Raw genomic sequence first — 16,846 nt, forward strand, 5'->3', positions numbered from 1 at the left:
GCCTCCAGTGGAGAAAAGGAGCAATATTTCTCTCATCGTCAGTAACGTTTCCCGTTGTTTTCATATAATGAGAGAGGCAGTCACCCGTTGCATACTGTTAATGTAATCATACCGGCATACAAAAACTTCTTAGGACCTACATCCATTGTTGTTTCTTCTCTCTGATTGTATGATATGCACAGATCAGTGTGGCTTGAATACAATCAGTATGCTTTGTTTCTCCATGTGCAATCATTCAAGTCAGAAGCTTAAAACGGTTTGGACCCGATTCGAGTTCCTAATGCACTCAAGTGAAATGAAATTCAACAGGCCGATAATGAGTTGAAAATAGTTGATCGTTTTCTATGAAGATGGTTCAAATGATTAATTGAATGGCTATGGGCCTACTTCTTATAGGCTACTTCAAAGGCCTCGACTTTGTGTACAGGACAAGTTTGTTTACAGTCAAGTTGGCCCCCGTCTAAATATGGACTATAGGCCTATTTGAAGATGTGTAGGCCTATGTATAAAAATATTTTAAAAACGATTTCCTCCTCTGTTTTGTTGGCGACCCGATATGAAAAACATTTTCCCAAAACGTCCCTAAATAGTTGCAAATGGGCTAGTTGAACACATTAGAAGAGTTGTTGAAGAGTGTGGAGACTTGCGTATTCCTGACTTCGTGACTACCTGAATGAGGTAGCAGGGGTCTAGGGAGAACATGTCAACACTGCCGACCCGTCAATAGATTAATTAGTTTTGTCTCAGTTGCGTCTTTCCAACTGCTACCAAAGGTGTAACTTGGGGAGGATATGTGTATTGCACATACAGTATAATACAATACAATACACAATAACTTGTGTTATTTCAAGTTATGTCAACTTGTACTTGTACTTTTATATAACTAATATAGCCTACTTTTACTTATAGACACGAAAGGGCATTAATATGGCGGATCCTAGGCAGTCTAGCTCATAGGCCATGGAGCACTCTCCTACGTGGCACAATGTTGAATCACATACTAAATACAGCGATTACAAAAAGCTAAACTGTTAGTCGAAAACATATTCATCAAACTAAAATCTAATTAAAATTGGGACTAATTAACTGTAGCCTAAGGTTGCCAGGAGCATGACATGATCACAATGAGAATAAAAGCCGTTATGCAGATTAGTTTAGTATCGATTGATTGAATGGGTTTCGGAAGGCCATTTAACGACTCAGGTTAGGCCTATAATTTGATTAAATCAAATCCATTAACTGTTCAAAATTAGCCGGTCCTGTCATTTGGCGATTTATGATAAGCCCGTAGGATTGTCATCCCAAAAGCCTATCAAAACAGAATGATTTCGAAACTGCTAATGGTGCCTATTGTTTGTTTAATTGACGTTAATTCACGTGCGAAACGCGTGATTCGCGAATCAGAAAACCAAGGGCAAGTTAGTACATGTTGTCATATTGATTACGCTGCACTTTTCATCAACGTTTGAGGAGGTTTTTAGTTTACCACTGAGCGGCGCACTTTGCTCATAGAAAAATAAAGTTGTATTCCAGCGTCACTGTGGCAAGGAGTTGCGACGTGTTACAACATGTTCCAACCGGCCGTTTCGGTGCAATGCCGTGCGAAGTCCACAGAGTGGCGACGGGGACAATGTTTTGACCCGAATCCCCTACTCTAGGCTGCTTTCTTTAGTGTTTGCACAAAATCATCCTCACAATAATTATATCAACTATCAGTTGCACATTGCACGATCAATGCATTGCACGATGGGATGTAGGTCGTGTAGACTTACAGATGATTATGTAACTATGATGCTTATTTATTTAATAGCATCAGCCTCAAATTCATGTAATGTAGATTGATCTAAATAGGATTGTAAGCATTAAACTAGCCTACCTGTCTGCAAGGTGAGATTTCGTAACAGATAGCATAACAAGGTCCACTAAATAGCTTGTAAACAGCGCTGATCCTGTGACTAAAGGATACATTTAGCACGGTGGAATTGGAACATGTCGAATGATGAAGTTACAGATGCCCTGCAGAAATTCGGTCACATTCCGGATGATAGATTTAACTTGACTTCCATTAGAATGGACAGGAGTGAATTTCACAAGACAAATACCCTACTTTTACATTGAACAATATCTGCTACCATGGTTAGATTCTTATTCGTGGTTTAACTCGAGGACAGTCAGGTGCTATGGTAACAATGCTGTATATGTCCATGCTTTTCTACAACACTGTAGCACTCTAACCGAAGAGCAATTAATAAACATGCACAAATATGCATGGACGTTATATCTGGACGTTACATATATCTCTTGAATATAGGCTAATGTAGGCCTATGCAAGGTTTCTTCTAGGCTATGGCCCGAGTGTGAAGAAAATAATACGCAGCAATAGGGACCAAGGAAATTCCATAGGACTCATATTGAAGTAAACAAATTGATAGGCTAGCGAGGGGAGGTGGGGGGATTCTCTGAAATATCCCACGTGGGTCCCACGATATGTGTTGGCGTAAACACCCAATGGCTGCAAAGACTGGGTATGCTATCGGCAAATATATACGTTTATTCTGAACGGAGGCATGTCTGCTCGCTGTTCCGTTCAAATTTGGACCTCAAGTCGGTTCCATCGGTGACTTTTGGCCCATTATTGGCGAGGAGAAAACACAGACGCCAGCACATTTTGTCAGCCAAGATTGCCGAGCATAGAGGGTTGAGTCTGTACGGTTCTCATGTCGCGTTTAAGACCAGCCCCCATCTCCGGGTTGAGCTTCATTATCACAGAGCAGCATCGCAGAGTGATTAGTAGCCCGCAACAAACGAGACTTTCTACAGACATGGCAGAAGTCGCACCAGCCGTCGCCGTCGCCGCTCCGGCCAAGGCCCCCAAGAAGAAAGCAGCAGCCAGGCCCAAGAAAGCAGCTGGCCCCAGCGTCGCCGAGCTCATCGTGACGGCCGTGTCCGCATCCAAGGAGAGGAGCGGCGTGTCCCTGGCCGCGCTCAAGAAGGCGCTGTCGGCCGGTGGCTACGACGTGGAGAAGAACAACTCTCGCGTCAAGGTCGCCGTTAGGACCCTCGTCACTAAAGGCACTCTGGTCCAGACCAAGGGCACCGGTGCCTCCGGCTCTTTCAAGATTAACAAGGAGGCGGTCAAGAAAACGGTGAAGAAAGCCGCCGTCGCAAAACCCAAGAAGGTAGTAGCAGCAAAGAAGCCCGCCGCCGCTAAGAAGTCTCCCAAAAAGGCCGTTGCAAAGAAGCCCGTCGCCGCTAAGAAGTCTCCCAAGAAGGCCGTTGCAAAGAAGCCCGTCGCCGCTAAGAAGGTTGCCAAGAGCCCCAAGAAGGTTAAGAAGCCCGCACCTGTCAAGAAAGCACCGACCAAGAGCCCCAAAAACCTGTGTGTCTTTCTCAATTCCTTTAGGTATGCCGTCTACTCACAGCCAATCTGTCCTTCAATGTGTTTTTCTGTTCCTTTCCTCTCAGAATGACGACGACAGCGCCAAGACGGACAGCAAGAAGTCCAGACTAGAGGACAAGTCCTCCTCCCACCACAAGAACAGCAACAAAGAGTGAGTCTGAGTCTTCTCAAGACCAAGCGTCACACATTCTCCCATTTCTGTGTGTGTGTGTAATAATTAATAATAATTAAATAATAAAATAATTTTGCCATTTAGCAGACGCTTTTATCCAAAGCGACTTACAATTACGAATTACAGGGACATTCCCCCTGGAGTAACTGAGGGCTAAGTGCCTTACCCAAGGGCACACTAGTAGTGGTGTGGTTTCAGGCGGGATTTGAACTCACAACCTTCCGATCCCAAGTCCAACTCACTATCCACTAGACCACCACTACCCCTCTACCATGTGTGTGGGGTGGGGTGGGGGGGAGGTGTGTGTGTGTGGTGTATGTGTGTGTGTGTGTGTGTGTGTGTGTGTGTGTGTGTGTGTGTGGGGGGGGGGGGGGGGGTGTGTGTATGAACTCCATCCATCCACTTCCACACCCCAAACATCAGTACAGGACACCCCATCCTCCCTCAACCCCATTGACAGTACGGATGGGTGAGAGAGAGAGAGAGAGAGAGAGAGAGAGAGAGAGAGAGAGGAGGGATGACATGTAGGATATGTCGACGGCCGGAATCGAACCAGGGACCTTGCGATGACACGGCACGCACCTTTGTGTGCTACGCCACTCACGCGCTGACCTCTAACAGCTCTGGACATTTAAAAAAATATATTTTATGATTCTATCTGCAATGGGGCGGCTGTGGCGCAGGAGGTAGAGCCGGCGTGTAATGATCGCAAGGTCGGCAGATCGGCGGTTCGATTCCCCAGCTGGCCACGTGTCGAAGTGTCCTTGGGCAAGACACTGAACCCCAAATTGCTCCCAGTGAGCGGGCCGGCCGGCGCCTTGCATGGGTAGCTTGCCGCCATTGGTGTGTGAATGTGTGTGTGAAATGGGTGAATGAGAGGCCGTTGTAAAGCGCTTTCGAATAAGGCGCTATATAAGTGCAGTCTGTTTACCATTTGCAATGTTGTGAAAAACTAAACTTGGCCTCTCTCTCTGTCTCTCTCTCTCCTCTCTCTCCTCTCTCTCTCTCTGTGTCTCTCTGTCTCTCTCTCTCTCTCTCTCCCTCCCTCCCCCTCTCTCTCCCTCCCACCCCCCGCCCCCCCCCAGGTCTAAGAGGGCGGCCCAGGAGAAGAAGGAGAAGGAGGAGCCCGCCCCCTCCCCCTCCATCCCGGGCCTGCAGCGGACCCCCAAGGCGGAGCACCAGAGCACCAGGAAGCGGACGGTCAGCCAGTCGTCCACCTCCCTGTCCAGCGGAGCCAGCAGCGGCAAGGAGGGGGGCGGCGGGGGGGGAGGCCACAGCACCAAGGGGGGCTCCGCCTCCAAACACAGGAAGGGGGAGGACAAGCAGGGCCGCAGCAAGGAGGGCAAGGTGGGTGGTGTGTGAGTGTGTGGGGGGGGGGAGGGGGGTGTGTGTGTGTGTGTGTGTGTGTGTGCACCACTTATGAACTCCATCCATCCACTTCCACGCCCCCAAACATCAGTACAGGACACCACCTCCCCCTCCCTCCCTACCGTCCCCCTCCTCCTTCCCCCATCCTCCCTCCCCATGCTCCCCCTCCTCCCTCCCCATCCTCCCCCTCCTCCCCCTCCTCCCTTCCCTCCCCATCCTCCCTCCCTACCCGACTCCTGCGTGTCTATAGAAACCAAGAGCTGTCTGACATATAAACGTCCTCTCTCTCTTCCTTTCTTCCTCCTCTCTACCTCCTCTCTTTCCTCCTCTCTTCCTCTTCTTCCTCCTCAGTCTCTCCTCTCTCTCTCCTCTCTTCCTCCTCCTCTCTCCCTCCTCTTTTCCTCCTCTCTTCCTCCTCTCTTCCCCCTCTCTTCCTCCTCTCTTCCTCCCCTCTTCCTCCTCTCTCTTCCCTCTACCTCCCCTCTTCCTCTCTTCCTCTCTCCCTCCCCTCTCCCTCCCTTCTCCCTCCCCTCTCCCTCCTCTCTTCCTCCTCCTCTCTCTTCCTCCTCTCTCTCCCTCCTCTCCTCCTCCCTCTCTCTCTCTACAGGAGAAGACCTCTAAGGGTTCAGAGAACCAGCTGGCCGTGCCTCCTCTCTCCTCTGACGGCTCCAAGTCCCAGAGATCCAAGCTGCTGTTTGAGGACAGGTAAGAGGAGACGCTTCCACTGTGGATGAACCCCTCCTTAAGCACGGCACCCACGCACGCAGGGAGGGGGGCTGGGGGTGGGGGGGGGTGTAAGGTTGCCTTTGAGCTCCCTGGGATGAAAGGGGGGGCAGGGGCGGGGGTGGGGGCGGGTGGGAGGAAGGGTCAGTGGATGTGTCCCCTGGTAAAGCCAGGATGATGGATACGTTACCATTTCGGGGGTGGGGGTGGAGGGGGGTTGTGCTCTCCTGTTGCTGTGGCGACAGGAAGGAATCTGTCATATACGTGCCTCTGGCACTTCTGAGTGTCAGTTTGTTAGTTTTTTTTTGGGGCGGGGTTGGTGGTTTCAGAGGAGTTAGACAGTTTTTAGAAGCTTTAGAACTTACGAGTGCAGCATCGGTACAAGTGTGTCGTACAAGTGTGTCGTATAAGTGTGTTGTTGAGGACCAGTTTGACATTTAAGAGCTCTTTATTCACCAGTAATCTGGTCAGCGTCAAATACTGACTGTACAACATTCAGGCTTCAAGTTTACGGTTACAACATCCCGTCATACAAGTATAAACTAGTATTAACAGAGTCCAACTCTTAGGGCTTCAGTTCCCCAACAACCACAAGACAAATAATGAAGTGGTGGTCGTTTATGAGACAAGTGAGACAATTGTTTCTGCCCCCCCCCCTCCCAATAAAAACGGTAATCCACATGTTGGCACCGTTCAGAGCATTGTTACAGCTCCAGATGTCTATGATGGATGGCTATAAAAACAATTTATGTGAGACTCTCTCGTTGTGTGGAAATACAGGAAATGGACGCAATAGCTGGAGTCTTGAACCTGTAGGCCACATGTTGTTTAGATAGTGCTTTATGTGTGGTTTATAGATTCCTTATGAATGGTCTATAGATGCTCTATGTATGGTTTATAGATGCAATACAATAATGAATCAATAATGGACGAATGAAACGTGTGTTTCAGGGGAGGCTAGTAAGTTGTTGGTTAGTGGGAGAGTTGTTGACAGAGAGTTGATAGTTAGTAGGAGAGTTGTTGACAGAGAGTTGAAATGATGAATCGCTGAATCAGTAATGGATGAGTCAGTAATCGCTGAGTCAGTAATGGATGAATCCTTGTGTGTTCCAGGGTCCACTCTGCTTACCACTACCTGCAAGAGGCCAAGAAGCTGAAGCACAACGCAGACGCCCTGGTAAGACCTGCTGTGTGTGTGTGTGTGTGTGTGTGTGTGTGTGTGAGTGTGTGAGTGTGAGAGACGTATATCATCCATCTTTCTCCCTCTGTCGTGCTTCGGTTCATTTAGACGTCTTCCACTCAGCAGTGGAAAAAGCGTCTTGACAGTTTAATCAGCTTCATTGTTCTAGGCTTTTGTCTACGTGTCCCTCCTTCCCTCCCTCCCTCCCTCCCTCCCTCCCTCCCTCCCTGCTGACGGTGGTGCTGTCAGGTACCTGAGACAGGGCAGCCCTCCCTCACACACACCTGGCCTGAATAATTCACATGCTGGTGATCAGTAGACACCTGAGCGTGTCTGACTCTCTGCAGTCTCTCACGGGGGAGGAGGGTGGAGGGAGAGGAGGGAGGAGGGAGGAAGGGGAGGGGGGAGGGGGGAGGAGTAGGGGGAGGAGGGAGGAGGGAGGAAAGCTTCTCTCCGGCCGCTGACATCAGTATCGATTTGGCGCGTGAAGCGGCGTAAGGCGTAAGGCATACTCTCTGGCCATCGACATATCCTGCATGTCCCCCCCCCCCTCTCCCTCACCCTCTCCCTCTTCCTCCCCCTCTCCCTCACCCTCTCGTGGGATTCGAACTCACGACCTTCCGATTATCAATGTGTGTGTGTGTGTGTGTGTGTGTGTGTGTGTGTGTGTTTAGTTGGACAGGTTTGAGAAGGCGGTGTACTACCTGGACGCGGTGGTGTCGTTCATCGAGTGCGGCAACGCCCTGGAGAAGAGCGCCCAGGAGGCCAAGTCCCCCTTCCCCATGTACGCTGAGACTGTGGAGCTCATCAAGTAAGAACACACACACACACACACACACACACACACACACACACACACACACACTAGGGATGCACCGATACCACTTTTTTTCAGACCAAGTACAAGTACTTACACTTGCACACACGCATACACGCACACACACACACATACCAGGGGCGCTAACGTAATGGTAACATAATTATGTTAGATTATAGTTCGTGCCAGGAACTTTCCCTAATTGTGGTTGTCAGAGTGTTATTAACGTGTGTGTGTGTGTCTGTGTGTGTGTGTGTGTGTGTGTGTGTGTGTGTGTGTGTTCGTGTTCCAGGTACACTATGAAGTTAAAGAGCTACATGGCACCAGATGCTACATCAGCAGACAAGAGGCTAGCTGTGCTGTGGTACGTACCCTGCCTTGACTCAGTGCCCAGCAACTCTGTGTGTGTGTGTGTTTGTGTCTCTGTCTGTGGGTGCGTGTGTCTGTCTGTCTGTCTGTGTGTGTGTGTATGTGTGTGTGTGTGTATGCATGTGTCTCTGTGTCTGTCTGTCTGTCTGTGTATGCGTGTACATTCATGCACCTGTGTGTGAGTGTGTGTGTGTGTGTGTGTGTGTGTGTGTGTGGCGGCGGGGGCTAACCCTTGGTGCCATTCCTCTGTGAGTCACAGTTAACGTTCCACTCTCCTCCCCCTCTCCTCCTCCCCTCTCCTCCTCCCTTCTCCTCCCCCCCCGCCCCCCCCCCACAGCCTGAGGTGCCAGTCCCTCCTCTACCTGCGTCTGTTCAAGCTCAGGAAAGAGAGCGCCCTGAAGTACTCTAAAACACTCACGGAGCACCTCAAGGTAACACACACACACACACACACACACACACACGCTCTCTGCACCATCAGGGATGTTCTCTACCATGACATGTTGATGTGGGTGTCGATCATCGACCATAATGGGTGGTGTTGATCGACCATAGTGGTTGTTTTTGATCGACCATAGTGGTTGTTTTTGATCGACCATAATGACCGTGTTTACAGTACATTGAGTTTTTAAACCGTTGCCTCGCAAATGTTTGTGTTTTCAGAATTCCTTGAACACCCAAGCTCCCTCTCCTGGAAAGTAAGATATTCTCCTCACTTAACGTTTGTTTGTTTTCTGCAATATTTACCTTTTACCTGCCACTCCTTTGTGGAACTTAGCCTGTGGAACTATTTATCCAACAGAAAAGTAACATCTCTCTCCTCTCTCCCTTTCTCTCACTCCTTTCCCTCTCCTCCCTCCTCTCCCCTCCCTCTCCCTCCCTCCCTCCCTCCTCCTCTCCCTCCCTCCACCCTCCCTCTCTCCCCCTCCCTCACACCCTCCCTCCTCTCCCTCCCTCCCCCTCCCTCCTCCCTCCCTCCCTCCCTCCCTCCCTTCCCTCCCTCCCCCACAGTAAAGCGGCGGGCATGCCCTCGCCCGTGTCTCCCAAGCTGTCGCCAGGCAACGCCGGGAGCTACTCGTCGTCGGGGACGACCAACGCCAGCGGCAGCTCCTCCGTCACCATCCCCCAGCGGATCCACCAGATGGCGGCCAGCTACGTCCAGGTCACCTCCAACTTCCTCTACGCCACGGAGGTCTGGGACCAATCAGAGCAGCTGGCCAAGGAGCAGAAAGGTATCAGACGTAAGCTGCAAAAACTCGTTTTGATTTTTACTCGTTTCTCTCTCTTTCTTTCTTTGTCTCTCTCTGTCTCTGTCTCTCTCTCTCTCTCTCTCTCTCTCTCTCTCTCTCTCTCTCTCTCTCGCTCTCTGTCTCTCTCTCTCTCTCTCTGTCTCTCTCTCTCTGTCTCTCTGTCTCTCTCTCTGTCTCTCTCTCTCTCGGACACACAATGGATACACACAAACCTCAGCTCAGTGTCGGTCGGTTTTGACACTAGAACAGCCGTCGAGCTGCTACTTACACACACAAAGACCTCTAGTTGGCGCCTCCTTGTAAATCAGCCTGCCTCCTACACAGAAAAACTGCAAAATAGCTTTATACTACCTTATCCTGATGTGATTTTGAAAATGTAAGGATACTGGGTGGTAGAACGCACATATCTAGGAAAAGTCATGAAAGGACGGTCCTGAAATTTGATCGAGTGCAAAGATATATAATGACAGAAATCAGTTCTGATGGCATCTGTCTCTCTCCTCCTCTCCCTCTCTCTCTCTCCCCCTCCCTCTCCCCCTCTCTCCCCCTCTCTCCCCCTCTCTCTCCCTCTCCCTCTCTCTCTCTCTCTCCCTCTCCCTCCCCCTCTCCCTCTCTCTCCCCCACTCCCTCTCCCCCTCTCCCTCTCTCTCCCCCTCTCTCTCCCTCTCCCTCTCCCCCTCCCTCTCCCTCTCCCTCTCCCTCTCCCCCTCCCCCTCTTTCTCCCCCTCCCCAGAGTTCTTCGTGGAGCTGGACAAGGTGATGGGTCCGCTGATCTTCAACACGAGCAGCATGACGGAGCTGGTGCGCTTCACACGGCAGGGTCTGCATTGGCTGCGGCAGGACGCCAAAGCTCAAACTGAATTATTTATTGATTTATTCAGGGGGGGTGAGAGAGACTGTTTTGCCCTGCCCGGTAAAGACAAGGGCACTCCGAGAGGAGATTGCGAATCAGCTGGCAAAGGGTGCAATGGTCCTAGTCCCCAGGGACCAGTGGTTTGTACTCCCCCTCAATCTGCTGGAGCTTGAGGCAGTCAGACTGATTGCTCAGCTCAACAGCTAAACAAAAAACACTTCCCACCTACACTTAATTTCCAGCCTATTTGCACACGCCTTATATGGCTCTCCCACTTTATCTCTTCTGATCTCTTCTTTCTCCTCCCAAAATGAGAGAGAGATAGAGATGTACTAATTAAAAGTCACTCAGACCAGTTGCAGCCTGGAGTCATCCTTAACTAGCCTAAACCTGTCATAGCTGACCATTAGAGGAGGGGGAAAGCACACACTGAAATATCTTATTTGATATAGGCTCCTACAAGGACAATTTAAGGATTTACTAAACTGCTGTGCAGGTAACAGCTGCCGTTATAAGCTGTTATCCAACTTTTTATGGTCTGTGTGCATCCTGCTCTGTTATCAGTTCAAATAGCCATACCTTTCAGATACACATTTAATAGATACACAGACAGCTGACTGCACCTTACATGAATGTACCCGCTTTGTCTCAGTGTTTGTGAGGTCAACATGAGCCCACGTTCTTCAGTACAGGGCCTATTGTAAATGTAAATTCCCAATAGTTGGTATTGTAAATGTAAATGTAAATGTATTGCAGATCAGACCTGGGTCGAATTAATTGTGTATTTAAGTATTTGTAGGTACAATTGAGATCCACAATTGAGATCCACATTGATCATTTTAAAATAAAAACCTAAAACAATTATACCTCTTGATTACCTGACACCTTTGCTGCAGAGAGGGGAGGGGGGATTTCCTGGGAGATGAAACTATGTTTGTGAGGCGCGCGCGCGCTCGCACACACACACACACACACACACACACACACACACACACACACACACCTTTACCTGGAACACAGCACAGAGGGGACTTTCAACCCCATAGTGGTGTTGTACTTGTCTTGTTTATGGTTATGGTTTATGAGGCACTGAGGTCAGGAGTCCTTCCTGCTTCTAACAACTGAGGGAGAGAGGGAAATCAGAGAAAGGAAAGTAAAGGAGAGAGGGAGTGAGAAGGAAAGAGAGAGAAAAAGACATAGCAAAGGTAAAAGAGAGATAGGGAGAGAGAGAGAGTGTGTGTGTGTGTGTGTGTGTGTGTGTGTGCGTGTGTGTGTGTGTGTGTGTGTGTGTGTGTGTGTGTGTAGCAGCATTTAGAAACTCTACCCTGGCTTCCTGTTAAGTTCAGAATACATTTCAAGATCCTTCTGCTTGTTTATAAAGCTCTCACTGGCACAGCACCAGAATATCTGAAAGATCTTTTGCTAGTATATCAGCCCAATAGAGCTCTCAGGTCTTCTGACGCTGGTTTTCTCTGTGTACCACATGTACAAAAGAAGAGATTTGGTGAGGCTGCATTCTCATTTTATACTCCCAAATTGTGGAATGCACTGCCAGTTTACATTAGGGATGCAACCTCAGCAAATATTTTCAAGTCAAGACTAAAACCCCATATTTTTTATATTGCCTTTAAATGACTAAATGATTAAATGATGATTATATAATGATTGGAGCATTTTGAGCTGCAACGTTTGCAGGAAAAGCGCTATACAAATAAAAGTTATTATTATTATTATAAGTGGACCGGTTCTGGTGGCCATACGTATGCCTTTTTCATGGCAAAGATCAGGCTCAGTTATGACTGCTCGAGTTGGTCCCGATTTGTCTTCCTTTGCTTGAGATCTGTGTTCTTGTGGCGGGCCGGATCCGGTCCATGGGCCTTAGTTGGACCACGTCTGCTCAAGTCCCTTTAACTTCAGACCAAGGTCCTAATCATCACTTTGCTCTAGTCCCTTTAACTTCAGACCAAGGTCCTAATCATCACTTTGCTCTAGTCTAGTCCCTTTAACTTCAGACCAAGGTCCTAATCATCACTTTGCTCTGGTCCCTTTAACTTCAGACCACGGTCCTAATCATCACTTTGTGTACAGTACATGATGTGTGTGTAATATGACATGATGCAAATGTTTTCTCTCTCTGTGAATGTGTTTGTGTGTCTGTAGTGGATGTTTTACTGCCACCAGAGCCCAAGACCTAGGGCATCAGCAGGGGGTGGCAGGGAGAGATCCCTCTGTCCTCCAGAGTAGGAGTGTACCTGGATCACAGGTCAGGTACTCTGTCCTTCTACACTACAGCGTCTCCTCTGACACAATGACCCTCCTCCACAGAGTCCAGACCACATTCTCTCAGCCCCTCTATCCTGGGTTTGGGCCTCATTGGGGTGACAGTGCTGAGCTGTGTGATCTTAGAGCTCCCCATAAGTGAGTGATGCTTTATTATAAGCTACTATTCTGTAGAAATATATTTCTCTGTGATTTGGTTTTAAGAGTTTATATGTAATTATTTCCCACTTCAATGAATCTCAGAGGGTTGACTCTCAGATTGAGCTCTCTCTGTGAAGTCTAGAATCTGAGATTATTGGATCCCAATCCTGTGATGGTGTCAACAGTCAGAGGATGTTCATATCTGGTCATACTGGAGCTCGATTACATATTCCAGGGTTCATGTCTGGTGAGGTTGGACCTCTATTACATATTCCTGGGGTCAGGTCATCTTCATTTGAATGATCCAATGATTGCAAATAGGACATTTGTTTTCAATGTTTTCTCAATAAACTGTAAAAGAGATTTTTTTTTGAGAGATTATTATTATTATTTTCTACATTTAAATGTTTTCCTTGTACAATGTAAATGACCCTAAAGATCAAATCAGATTAAACTTTATTTACAATACATACTGTGGCACATTTCATTCACATATGCAGTATAGTCTAACGTGTTTTAATAACCCTGACATATTTAATACAATACAACATGCTTTTATAATGTGCTCATTGTGTGTGGATTTATGACAAATTCTTCTAATTTAATCCATTTTAAATTGAGTCTATAACACCACATAATGTAGAAAATTGAAGGGGTCTGAACACTGTATATATACATATACTATCTATTTTAAGAACAGCCTATGGGGGTACCGCATGTTGATGTCCTCCCTAAGCTTTAGCCGAAGTAAATCAGACCTTGTGTGGAGAAAATCCGTGATCTACAGAATACACTGACTGACCCTGATTTACGTCTGATTATTTTACATAAGGAGTGCTTATCATAGTTAGACCATCACAACGAATTCACACATTAAGGCCTTATGCTGTTGTGAATTGGCCTACATGTATTTCGGTTACCGAGATAGCACGGTCAGCATCCCTGCAGGCTACTCATTTGAGTCGTATAACCTATAGATTAACGCCCTACACGGGTGGTAAATGGAAACACGCCTTTGAGGGAAATATTGAGGTGGCTCTTAAAAGAGCCTTTGGGGATTTCCTCTCAGATCGGTGTGGTCATCTTAGGCGCGCTCTCCACGGATACGGCGGGCCAGCTGGATGTCCTTGGGCATGATGGTGACTCTCTTGGCGTGGATGGCACACAGGTTGGTGTCCTCGAACAGACCGACCAGGTAAGCCTCGCTGGCCTCCTGCAGGGCCATCACAGCAGAGCTCTGGAAGCGCAGATCGGTCTTGAAATCCTGGGCAATTTCTCTCACCAGGCGCTGGAAGGGCAGCTTGCGGATGAGCAGCTCGGTGGACTTCTGGTAACGACGGATCTCCCTCAGAGCCACGGTGCCAGGCCTGTAACGGTGAGGCTTCTTCACGCCGCCGGTGGCCGGGGCGCTTTTACGGGCAGCCTTGGTGGCGAGCTGCTTCCTTGGGGCTTTGCCGCCGGTGGATTTACGAGCGGTTTGCTTGGTTCTGGCCATGACGATATCTTCTTTCGTTCAGTTGGAGTATAACCAATCTCAACAGAACGTTGTACATTTATAAACCCCCAGTCGTGCCCCGATTGGTTGGCGACTATAGACGAGCTCATTGGCTCGTTTGCGCCTCCTTCTCCGGCTGCCATTGGACACGAGCACCGTCCGCGCCATTGCCGCCACAAATTCAAACACTTAAACCCTGCCGCGCGCTTCCTTTGTTTGGCCCCTCCCCCAAACCGTTGGCTTCAAAGAGATGGAATTCCGATATCTTTTGTCAATGATAATCTATCCTTTAAATTATTATTTTTTAAAGCCAAAACAAGTGTGAAGATACAAAAAAGTATGTAATGTACGACTATATGAATACAAATGAACAAGAACAGTGTAAACATGATGAACAGAGATCAGCGTGGTGCAGACACTTGTTTTGTCACCGGTTGTGTTCCATTGGACGTCCTTTAATCTCGCTGCTGTTGTGGACATGATTATCCTTAATCTATAACTTCATCATTGTTGTCCTCTATTCTAAATCTATAATTTCATCATTGTTGTCCTCTATTCTTAATCTATAATTTCATCATTGTTGTCCTCTAATTTTAATCTAAAGTTTCATAACTAGTTGTCCTCACCCAGTTCATACAAATGATGAACCAAACAAACACAAACTATATTATGGAAGAACAAGGTCCACTACACAAGGAAGGGGTGATATTTAAAACCTTATGAAGGACTGAACGTTATTTCTAATGCTGAGGCAGTGACATCACGAGGATGTTTTCTGCCCAACCCTGTGTTCTCTGCCTCGTACATGAAATCATAATTAGTGTTCTTCACAACATGAAACACTCATAACGCAGACAAACAGTGGAGGGAGAGATGGACTGCACTTCTGGAGAGAGAAGTGGTTGGCTCTTAAAAGAGCCTTTGGGGGGTTTGAGGAGGTGAAGCCGCGGTGGGACGTTTACTTCGCCTTGGCGGGCTTCTCGGTCTTCTTGGGGAGCAGCACTGCCTGGATGTTGGGCAGCACACCACCCTGAGCGATGGTCACACCGCCCAGCAGTTTGTTCAGCTCCTCGTCGTTACGGACAGCCAACTGCAGATGACGGGGGATGATACGAGACTTCTTGTTGTCGCGGGCGGCGTTGCCGGCCAACTCCAGGATCTCAGCAGTCAGGTACTCGAGCACGGCGGCCAGGTAGACCGGTGCGCCGGCGCCCACACGATGGGCATAGTTGCCCTTACGCAGGAGCCTGTGTACACGACCCACTGGGAACTGGAGTCCAGCCCGAGAGGAGCGGGTCTTTGCCTTTGCTCTGGCCTTGCCTCCGGTTTTACCTCTTCCTGACATCTTGAAACTTAAAGCGAGTTCTGTGCAAGTTAAAGAAAAAGCAGATACTACTTGCTCGCTTGGGGTGGTGTTCTTATAGCTCAGCCTGACCAGCGTTCATTGGCCACCGGGCCGATGACACCTCATCCAATCAGCAACCCGGATACGCGCGCCTCTTCCCGCCGCCCAGCGATTGGGCGCTGTTTCACTCGGCCTTTGTGAGTTTCCCTCGCGCGCCAGAAATCAAAGTTCAAATCAAACCAATAATTTCCTAATAATATACTAAATAGCGAAACAATACTCCTTATTGGCATTACAGCGAAAAGTGAAGTGCATTAGGCTATCACAGCTCTCCCCATACGCAATGTAGTAGGCTACTACTAGAGCGAAAAGTTGACAATTTCTATCCAAATAACGTTATATATAGCAAACTACCGTATGTCGATATTGAAAGGTATTTTGTGGAGTCTAGCATAGACCCCCCCCCCCTCCTCGCTCACGCAGAGACCGAGTGAGACAATATATATCGTTTGTTAAAACATGTTTGTGTAAAGTATTAAACTCTCATTAAGGCCATTTCAATATTTAATATAGCTATTATTCTCGTGTGCATAGGTCAGTGATTGAGACTGGTGTAAAACGGACCTTCTTATTTGAGAAAGTTCCGTTATGTCGACATGGATGAAAATGCACTTTTTATGGAAAGGTGGGTGGCTCTTAAAAGAACCTTTTTTTGTGGTGTCAACATGAACACTGTCAACACAAGTTTACTTCTTTGGGGCTGCCTTCTTTGCCTTGGCTGCTTTGGGCTTCGCTACCTTGACGGCCTTTTTGGGGCTCTTGGTCGGGGCTTTCTTGACAGGTGCGGGTTTCTTAACCTTCTTGGGGCTCTTGGCAACCTTCTTAGCGGCGACGGGCTTCTTTGCGACTGCCTTCTTGGGAGACTTCTTAGCGGCGACGGGCTTCTTTGCAACGGCCTTTTTGGGAGACTTCTTAGCGGCGGCGGGCTTCTTTGCTACTGCCTTCTTGGGTTTTGCGACGGCGGCTTTCTTCACCGTTTTCTTGACCGCCTCCTTGTTAATCTTGAAAGAGCCGGAGGCACCGGTGCCCTTGGTCTGGACCAGGGTGCCTTTAGTGACGAGGGTCCTAACGGCGACCTTGACACGGGAGTTGTTCTTCTCCACGTCGTAACCACCGGCAGACAGCGCCTTCTTGAGCGCGGCCAGAGACACGCCGCTCCTCTCCTTGGATGCGGACACGGCCTTGACGATGAGCTCGGCGACGCTGGGGCCAGCTGCTTTCTTGGGCCTGGCTGCTGCTTTCTTCTTGGGGGCCTTGGCCGGAGCGGCGACGGCGGGGGCGGGTGCGACTTCTGCCATGTCTGTAAAAAGTGTCGTTTGTTGCGGGGTACAAAACACTCTGCGATGCTGCTCTGTGATAATGAAGCTCAACCCGGAGATGGGGGCTGGTCTTA

General features: G+C 48.6%; 4 protein-coding genes across 4 annotated transcripts; 1 reads left to right on the forward strand and 3 right to left on the reverse strand.

Annotated features, from left to right (window-relative positions):
- Window positions 1-2,822: 2,822 nt before the first annotated feature.
- Window positions 2,823-12,327, forward strand: LOC308155927 (AF4/FMR2 family member 4-like; the record flags this gene model as incomplete). Its single annotated transcript, XM_080529292.1, has 12 exons — window positions 2,823-3,383; window positions 3,466-3,551; window positions 4,658-4,919; window positions 5,548-5,645; window positions 6,777-6,840; window positions 7,518-7,654; window positions 7,953-8,024; window positions 8,367-8,460; window positions 8,693-8,727; window positions 9,041-9,261; window positions 10,013-10,165; window positions 12,293-12,327. The coding sequence occupies 12 exons, from the start codon at window positions 2,823-2,825 to the stop codon at window positions 12,325-12,327; spliced, it is 1,818 nt and encodes a 605-aa protein (XP_080385418.1).
- Window positions 12,328-13,637: 1,310 nt separating this feature from the next.
- LOC308167321 (histone H3.2) lies at window positions 13,638-14,048 on the reverse strand (the record flags this gene model as incomplete). The annotated part of the gene is made up of 1 exon (XM_080541724.1): window positions 13,638-14,048. The coding sequence occupies one exon, from the start codon at window positions 14,046-14,048 to the stop codon at window positions 13,638-13,640; it is 411 nt and encodes a 136-aa protein (XP_080397850.1).
- Window positions 14,049-15,006: 958 nt separating this feature from the next.
- LOC308155937 (histone H2A-like) lies at window positions 15,007-15,393 on the reverse strand (the record flags this gene model as incomplete). The annotated part of the gene is made up of 1 exon (XM_080529302.1): window positions 15,007-15,393. The coding sequence occupies one exon, from the start codon at window positions 15,391-15,393 to the stop codon at window positions 15,007-15,009; it is 387 nt and encodes a 128-aa protein (XP_080385428.1).
- Window positions 15,394-16,139: 746 nt separating this feature from the next.
- Window positions 16,140-16,751, reverse strand: LOC308167266 (histone H1-like; the record flags this gene model as incomplete). The annotated part of the gene is made up of 1 exon (XM_080541655.1): window positions 16,140-16,751. One exon carries the CDS (start codon window positions 16,749-16,751, stop codon window positions 16,140-16,142), a length of 612 nt encoding a protein of 203 aa, XP_080397781.1.
- Between the last annotated feature and the right edge of the window lie 95 nt (window positions 16,752-16,846).

This window comes from Nansenia antarctica (genome assembly GCF_963989245.1).
Source record: "Nansenia antarctica genome assembly, chromosome: 1".
In the NCBI taxonomy this organism is placed as follows: Eukaryota; Metazoa; Chordata; class Actinopteri; order Argentiniformes; family Microstomatidae; genus Nansenia; species Nansenia antarctica.